General features: G+C 31.3%; 2 protein-coding genes across 2 annotated transcripts; both read left to right on the top strand.

Annotated features, from left to right (window-relative positions):
• Positions 1-89: 89 nt before the first annotated feature.
• Positions 90-2678, top strand: LOC142240698 (transcription factor grauzone-like). Its single transcript, XM_075312402.1, has 5 exons — positions 90-292; positions 354-1084; positions 1755-1964; positions 2021-2393; positions 2452-2678. The coding sequence occupies exons 1-5, from the start codon at positions 167-169 to the stop codon at positions 2611-2613; spliced, it is 1602 nt and encodes a 533-aa protein (XP_075168517.1). The 5' UTR covers positions 90-166; the 3' UTR covers positions 2614-2678.
• A 1962-nt stretch (positions 2679-4640) lies between these two features.
• On the top strand, positions 4641-8937 carry LOC142240411 (transcription factor grauzone-like). Its single transcript, XM_075312122.1, has 5 exons — positions 4641-4844; positions 5109-5962; positions 8008-8217; positions 8286-8661; positions 8728-8937. Exons 1-5 carry the CDS (start codon positions 4734-4736, stop codon positions 8905-8907), a joined length of 1731 nt encoding a protein of 576 aa, XP_075168237.1. The 5' UTR covers positions 4641-4733; the 3' UTR covers positions 8908-8937.
• Positions 8938-9269: the final 332 nt, after the last annotated feature.

The raw sequence follows: 9269 nt of genomic DNA on the forward strand, positions 1-9269 counted from the left end.
ACCAAGCCATATGTTCAAATTTGGCATATCGATTGGTTCCACTATCCACAAATTGTTTTGACAGAAATTGTTTGTTTTTGTTTATGGCTTAAAAATACACAATATTTCCGTCTTGAAGGCATCGGGAGTGTTTTCGGTTTATTAAAATTATTAAAATTATTAAATTATGAGAAAAAAGACAAAGTTCTGTTCGGTATGTGTTTCACAGGTAGAAGAAATTCTGAAAATATTTGGCAATATCGAAGAACAATGGAATATAGCTGAGATTATGGAGCAGCATTTATGGTTTAAGGTATGCTAGTTTGGAGATATATCCATTGAATAGGTTTTAATAATCCTCGAATCTCCCTCAGCCCCAAGAAAATGATGAAATATGCTCCACTTGTTGGAAAATACTGAAGGATTTTCACGAGTTTTATTGGATTACTGAGAAGGCACATAAAGATTTTCATTTATTTAAAAGTGAAACAATTCTTATAAAGGAAGAGGAGGAGTTTCAGACAAATTCAATCAAAGTGGAAGTGGAGCCGGAATTGTATGAGAAAACAAAACAAATAGATGAAGTCGAAATAACTCAGAGCACGAAAGCATTGCCTATTGAAGAAGCTAGCGAAAGGAATCCATTGGACGAAGACAATTGCTTTGATGAAAGTGACTCGGATAATGAGAACCGGGATAATACAATGGCTGAGCTGGCATCCTCGTCTAGTTCCGAAGATGAAGTTCATAATGAAGAAAAAGAAAAAACAAATGAAGAAGATGCAGGAGCAAAGAAGCATACAATGAGACGAAAACGTATTATTAGTAAATTACGTATTGCGAAAAAGACTGGTCAAGAAGATAAAACGAAGAAAAAGCGGAAGCGTTTAGATCCAAAGCTTACGGAGGAAATGATACAGAAGCATATACCAATGGTCTGTAATCTTTGCAATTTCGATTGTAAAACTTTTGTGGATATTGGCAAGCATTTTGAAGAATTTCATTCGAAAATCAAGCCTTACATTATGTGTTGTAAAAAAAGATTCACCCGTAGACACTATATAGCTCAACATGCATTGCAACATGAAGACCCAAATTGCTTCAGGTATCAAATAGTTTGTGTTAAACTTATTTTAATCGAATTCCCACTTTTTATTTTCCAAGGTAAATATGCAGACGAAGCAATTCGAAAAAATCATTTTTGAGAAAATTATTGAATTCTACACACATTATTTTGAAAATGTTGCAACATTTTGTACAAAGGAGATATGTTAAATTCTACACGTTTTCCAAAAAAAGTGTATCGAGTTCAATAATTTTCTCAAAAATTATTTTTTTTGTTGTGCTGTAGTTTATTTAGTTTTGCTGTAGTTTATTTCAAAGCTAACAATGTATGGCCCAAGAAGCTTAATTGCACAAACAAAAAAAATCACGAAAATTTCTCCAATTAAAATCTTAATTGAGTTTTAAAAAATATTCAATTCAAATTTTAATTGATTCAACATTTTTTTTAATTGAAACAAAAATCAATCACAAAAATTAATAGTTTCAATTAATTATTTAATTGGATTAATTCATTTTTTAATTGACTTTCAATTAATTTTTTAATTGATACTATATTTTTTGTGTGTGATTAAATAAATGTTAGAAAGAAATTGAGTTTGAAATGCTTCGTCTGTATATTTACCTAGAAAAACAATAGTAGGGGCAGAAATCGAAGTTAAAATAAAAATTTGAGACCATCTATTAAGCAATTTCATTTATTGTTCTTTAAGATGTGAGGAATGCAATAGGTCCTTTAAGACTTCATATAACCTACATACGCACAATCTATCTTTTCATCAACAAGAAGAGGATGGAATGCATGTATGCGAGATCTGCTCCCAAAAGTTTCCCCGGCGCAAATTGTTGGAATTCCACAAACCTACACATATTCCTAAAGATCAGTGGTCTTTCTTTTGTATGAAATGTCCAACACCAAGACCGTAAGGCCTCAGATATAATAGAGTAGGGTAATTTTTTTTAAATATCTATTTTACAGATTCGCCAGTGAATACCTGTTAAAAACACATGAAAGTGTGCATAAAAGAGAGACGAACATATGTCACGTTTGCGCCAAGGAAATTAAAGACAAGTATTTATTCGAAAAACATGTTCGATTACATTTTGAGGATAGTGGGCCTAGAGTTAAGTGTCCGTATCCTGATTGTGAATCATGGCTGAAGGATGAATATAACTTAAAAGATCATCTTAGAAGACATAACAGCGAGGGAATTATATACAAGTGCCCGGCGTGTGAAAAGATATGTAAAAATAGGAAGGCATTGTCTCAACATAAACGCAATAACCATTCTAATAAGCAATACAAATGTGGACAATGTGATAAGGTTTTCAAGAAAGCGATAACTCTAAAGGTTGTTACTACTTTATTTTGTTTAAAAACATATTTACACGAAAATTGTACTTTTTCAGGAGCATACTGCCCATCACACGGGTGAATCTTTGTACAAATGCCCCTTTTGCCCAAGGACATTTAATTCAAATGCAAATATGTATTCCCACAAAAAGAAGCAACATCCCATAAACGAGAGAAAAGGTGAGACTGCAGCGATAGCAATAAATACGAACAATTAGTGATGCACTTAACATTTTGGTTTTGAATAAAATTAAGTCGTATATATATAATCCAAAATATAAAATTTGTTATTTATATTTTTGGACGCAAACGTCAAGAAATTTGAGGGCTGCATCGACGTAAACTTCATGACATTATGTTTGCATCAGCTTTGCAATAAAGCGGTTGAATGAGAATATTTATTGTGGCTTTTTGAGCATATTGCTTATCTAGCAATATTTTTGTACTTGTTATATAGTTATTGTGGTTCGTGAAGAAACGAGATGTACAAATCTCCTTTAAGATGTATATTAAGGTCGAGTTTAGCCACTAAAATCAAAAATAAATCAGTAAAAACATATATAACTATACTTCTTTGATGCAAATTTTACTATAACATGATGGGGAATAGTCCAAAGCAATTTTTCATAAAGATTATTTTCTTTGAAATTGATTATTAAAGAAAAGTAAAGGTGGGATTCTTTACATAAAAAAAAGAAATTTCAGGTTTCATAAAAGGAGATTTAATAGTGCTAACGTAGTATAAAATCAGCTGTTCTCTGCATAATACCATGAGAATGTGGTAAATTTCCTATCTAGCGGTATTTTTGTACTTGTTATTTACTTAGTCACTGTGGTTCGTGAACAGGGATGGAAAATGCAATTTTTAAGAAAGTACAAAGAAGGTATTTTTTTGATTGAAAAGGTACTTTTTACTAAATTTCGACAAAAATTCCACTGGAAGATTATTGCCAAGAAAATAAAATTTTGACAAAATTTTCTATAGAAATATAGTTTTAAAAAAATTTCTATAAAACTAAATTTTGTGAAAATTTTCTATATAAATAAAATGTTGAGAAAATTTTCTTAAATAAAATTTTGCAAAAAAATTTTATAGAAATAAAATTTTGCAAAAATTTCCTATAGAAATAAAATTTTGACAAAATGTCCTATTTTCAATTTTTACAAAATTTTCAATAGAAATAAAATTTTGCAAAAATTTTCTATAGAAATAAAATTTTGCAAAAATTTTCTATAGAAATATGCACAGTCAATTTTATGAACGATCATTTTTAGTGAGAGTTGCGCGTTTGTGGAATCGACTGCCACTATTTTTGCGCAATTTTTCTTTTTCAAAGAGGGTATTTAAAATTAAGCTTATTGACCACATTAACAGTGGGCAATAGTCTGTTACTACTGATTGGGCTATGAATTTTGTTTTTTTTTTTTTGAATTTTATTGATTTCGTTAATATTGCGGCTGGGGAGCCGTGGCTATTTCTATAAGTATATATAGAAATAGCCACGGCTCCCCAGCCTAATAATGGATTTGTGATATTATTATACGTTTATTATTGTTATTATGCATATCAACTATTGATAACTTGTAATATAGTTTATTGGCCCGTTGGGCTTATTGTATTACAGTGTGAAATAAATGAAATGAAATAAAATTTTGACAAAATTTTCTATAGAAATAAAATTTTGACAAAATTTCCTATAGAAATAACATTTTGCAAAAATTTTATATAGAAATAAATTTTTGACAAAATTTTCTACCGAAATAAAAAATTGATATTATAGAATCGCATGCTTTTTTTCAAATAAAACATTCTTGAAACTCAATAAAATCGTGTTTTTGACTATGGCTTTTACAAAATCGAGATTTTCTTCCCGCATGAACTTGTCTGTTTTGCCAAATTTGTAAAATACTCTATTAGCAAATAAGGTTGATAAAGACTTTCTCAAAATATTTTAATATCAAAGCTATTGTACTATAAATCTGATATCGGCTCAAAAATGTTTACACAAAAGGTACTAAATCATTCGCGGGGATACTACGGTACTGACCGGGGTGAAAAGTATTGAAAAAAGTACTATAGTACTGCATTTTCCATCCCTATTCGTGAATAATCGATATTTACAAATCGACATAAAAAGTGAGTTTTCATAGTGTGAACGTAGTATAAAATTAGCTGTTCTCCGTTCAACATTTGTTGAACTTATCATATTGCTACAAATAAAACTTGGCAACCCTTCTTGGATCAACATAAATTAAACAGCTGTTCTCTCGTCGACTAAAAATTTAGAAGATAAACAAAATTTTTAAAACAAGATAAACAAAAAAAGAAAATAAAGAGATGTTGTGCTGTGTTTGTTTATTGGAGAATTCCGAAACTACCGGAATATATGATGAGGTGGGGAAGAAACTGAAAATGGCAGATATAATTCGTCAGCATCTATGGTTTCAGGTAGGTGTACGTGTATCTTCATTGGATGGGGTAAACTACAAGGTTGGAAGCAAGTATATTAAGACATTACGTACATCTTCCTTTATCATATCCTGCAAAATAGAGGATTAGAAGTAATATTGAACTTCTCTCCATATGAAGTTTGAGAGGAAAAAAATGATTTTCTAGGGAACGCCTTAAGGGAAAGATGAAAACTGTCCCAGCAAAAATTTACAATGATTTTTCAAACTTTATTAAATATAAATAATTTTTCATTTTAATTAGCCCAATCCTAGTGATAAAATGAGTTCACACATATGTATAGTGTGTTGGGAAACTATTCTTGATTTCCATGTTTTCTATCAGCAAGCCGAAAAAATTCATGCCGAATATCAGTTGAATAATAAAAGGAATTGTGGCATTAAGGAAGAGGAATTACATCCAAATGCGAACCCAGTTAAATTGGAGAACGAAGAATTATATGGCGATTTTTTGCAATTAGAATTTGGAATGGATGATAGCTCGAAGCAAGAAGATGATGCTAAAAGAGATGATGCTGAAAAGAATCCGTTGGATCAATTGCAAAAAGATTTGGAATGTACCATAGATGCCGGGCTGGAAAATGAAATTCCAATTTCGGATATGTGGCAAAATAATCCTCTGGATGAGGGGAACGTTTATGATGTTAGTTATGGTGAAATAGAATCTGAAAACGAAGCGTATTCAGATTTTGAACCAACTGAAAATAGTGAAAATGGTACCACATCGGACGAAGAGTACACAAGCAAAAAGCCTGTAAGATCTTCCGAAAATGATGTAAACAATTGTAGCCCAGTTAAAAAGAGAAGAAAGCGTAAATCGAAAAATGATTCTGAACAGAAAAACGATGAAACTAAGAAAAAACGTAAAGTGCAATATAAATTTGATTATAAGCATACAGAAGAAATGATACAAAAACATATACCGATGGGTTGTAATTTGTGCGTTTATGTTGGAAAAACATTTGCCGATATTGTAGAACATTTTAGACATAGTCATCCAAAGATTATACCCTATATCACGTGCTGTGATAAGAAATTCACTAAACGTTTCTATGTGGCACAACATGCACTAAAACACGAAGATCCAAACTGTTTTAAGTAAGTGAGAATTTTATATAAATAGTATATATATTTTTTTTTATAATAATATACATATAATGCAACAAAAACATTGAATTTATATTATATTTTTCATATTGATTGGCTATTTTTGTGTAATTCGTAGTACTAAGGCAAAATTTACTCTAGACATAATTCAGTGAATTGAAATGAATTGCACTAACTTTTCACATTAGACGAATATTACAATTTTTAAACTGTAGTCGCGCCTCTGTTCAGTTCTATATAGCTCTTTCGTTTATTTTTATGTATATCCTTGTTTTCTGACGCTATAGAAATGGTGTTTTGTTGTTATGATATAAAAACTGGAAATCGTACTATCAATTATCCAAAACTGATTTTTTTATGATTTATGCTCTTGCCTGATCTTAGTTGGGCCCAAACCACCTGTGGGTGGGTCTGCGTTGGGTGGTTGGTGCCTTTCCTCAAGTGTTATGAGATTTGTAGATTCTTGCCGATTCACCTACAGTATTCTCATGAATTCTGTCTAGAACTCCCTAACTGATTTGGTACCGAAGTTGGTATTCGAGCTTAATGTTTTGGTATGATATAAAATGGATAATTGTGCTGGCCATAGTGGCGTATAAGCTTTTGAAATATAAAATGAAGTTTGGCAAATGGAGCGTATGATTGATACGAATTTCAAATAGCACATTCGCTTATTTAAACAATGTTAGGGATCAATGGTTTTATACACATGTACCTCCGTTATGAAATTTTTATTTTATATCCTCCGTAATAGGATATGTTATTTTTCTTCTCTTGTCCCAAAAAATAAATTGTACCAAAATCTGCCGCGCTTTTTTTAAAAAACACAAAAAAATCAGAGGCTACTTTAGTCTTTATTTCTAAAACGGACTTGGAGTGTCTAGAAGGGGCATTTTAATCCTATACCTCAGAATTTCCTATTCATTCTTGTCAATAATAGGATATCCCGAAGAAGATCGATATGTGATACATGTGAATTCAAATGATAATTTTTTTGTTGTAGCCCTGGAATTTAGTTTTTGTTTAAATCTTTTAATTCTTTTTCTAATCGATGCCATAATAGAAAGTCGAAAATATAGAAAGTAAACGAATTAGGTCATTATACATTCAGTTTGGAGAAGTAAACTCCCTCTAAGCTAGTGTCAATAAAAGCAAAGGTGCCTCGTGATGCGAGTTACAGAACAGAGAGATAGCTGTCATTGAGCTAAACTTAGAATCGGTCAGCACTAATTGATAAGAGAGAAGTTCACCACTTATGGTATCACAGTTGATTGAATAGTCTAAGTGAGCCTAAATTAACGGGCTGCACTCACTATAACTAACCTAACATAAAGATATGTTAGCTGTAAAGATATTACATTATTGTTGTTTTTTTTTTTAAATTTTCTCAATACCGCCTGCATTTATTCATTACTAGAAAGTCAAAACGGTCCAATGTAGTTGGTCCTACATACCGGGGTCAGCGCAAGGATTCTCTCATGTGCAAGGGCTGCACCTAAACATATACATACTTTTTAAACGATTCGCTTCAAATTTGGGATACGTTTTTTTTTGCCGTGAACATTATTTGGGGAAAAAATTGCTATATGGGTTCATATATTATTTGGCAGTAGTCATGGCCCATCTTGGAGATACTGGCTCGATAATTCGGTATGATGAAGAACGTGTTATATCGCACTACAAATCAAGTCGAATACTGGCTTATATTATATGTCATTGGTTTTAGTATTAGTTTTAGTATTTAGTATTAGACTAAAAATAGTCATAAAATATTAGATTTATTACAGAATTATTTAATGCTCAGGTACTTGCTAAGAGTAATATATTTATTGGCTTTGAAGGCTTGGTATTACTTTATGATTCAATAAATAAATAAATTAGTCTCCGAAACCTGGAGTCCTACTTTGTCTAAGCTAACTTTCTAAAATATGATTTTTGATTCCATTTGACTGAAGTTTTGATTCTGACATTGTATTACACCGCAAATGAAAAAAATAATAACAAAATAACATACTTTCTTAATGTATTTCCCTTAGATGTAATGAATGCAACAAATCATTTACTACAACTTGTGGCTTGAGAACTCATAATTTGAACTATCATGCTCCAGATGAAGAGCGTACCTATATTTGCGATTTATGTCCCAAAAAATTCGCCAGAAGGAACCTTTTGGAAATGCACAAACCATCACATATACCAAGAGATCAGTGGCAGTTCTTTTGTACAAAGTGTCCTGAAAAAAAGGCGTACGTTTTTTTGTTTTAATCTCATTATCTCTGGTATGTAAATTATTTGGTTGCAATTATTTTTCCAGATTTGCCAGCTTATATCTATTAAATGTACACACAAGTATGCAGCATAAGAGAGCTAAACACGTTTGCCACGTGTGCGCCAAAGAAATAAGGGATAAGTATTCATTTGAAAAACACGTTCGCTTGCATTTTGAGGCCAGTGGTCCACGAGTTCCATGTCCATATCCAGATTGTGATAGTTGGCTTAAAGATGAGGATAACTTGAAGCAACATTTAAAACGTCACAACCCGGAAGGTGCAATATATAAATGTCCCGAATGTGATAAAGTGGTCAAGAATCGTAGAGCGTTGACCAATCATAAACGATATAGTCATTCGAATGAAATATTTCAATGCGAGCAGTGTGATAAAACATTTAAAAAGGCTATATCATTAAGGGTTCGTATTTCAGTTGATTTGTATCAATTTGTCACATAGACATTTCCTAATCTATTTATATTCCAGGAACATATGACTCAGCATACAGGCGAAACAGCTTTGTACAAATGTCCCTTCTGCCCAAGAACATTTAATTCAAATGCCAATATGCATGCTCACAAAAAGCGGGCTCATCCTGTTGAATGGAGTGAATGGCGAAAAAATAAAACTGGCAGTTCTCAAGTTATAATAAAGAACTTAAATTAATTATCAAATTAAAGTAAAGGATAAAGGCTATTACTATGGATGTTTTCAATGCAAGTTATTAGTATTTAGAATTAATAATAGGAATATGGAAAAATGTAACCGGAATATTTAAATGGTGTTTCTAATCAATATCAAACAAAAATTGGTATTGTATTAATTGTTTTTAAATTTATTTATTTTTTATATTAAATTTGGTGTTTTCTACAAACTTTTAACAGTTTTTTTTATAATTTGTGCTGAATCTAATGGTCAATTATGTGTACCAAAAACTTTTTTCCGTGTAGCAATGAATGACTTTCTCTCTCATAGCACATAGAAAAGATATTAACAATATCGCCCATAAAGCAAGAGAATTCAACAAA

This window comes from Haematobia irritans, chromosome 5 (genome assembly GCF_050003625.1).
Source record: "Haematobia irritans isolate KBUSLIRL chromosome 5, ASM5000362v1, whole genome shotgun sequence".
NCBI classification, from domain to species: domain Eukaryota; kingdom Metazoa; phylum Arthropoda; class Insecta; order Diptera; family Muscidae; genus Haematobia; species Haematobia irritans.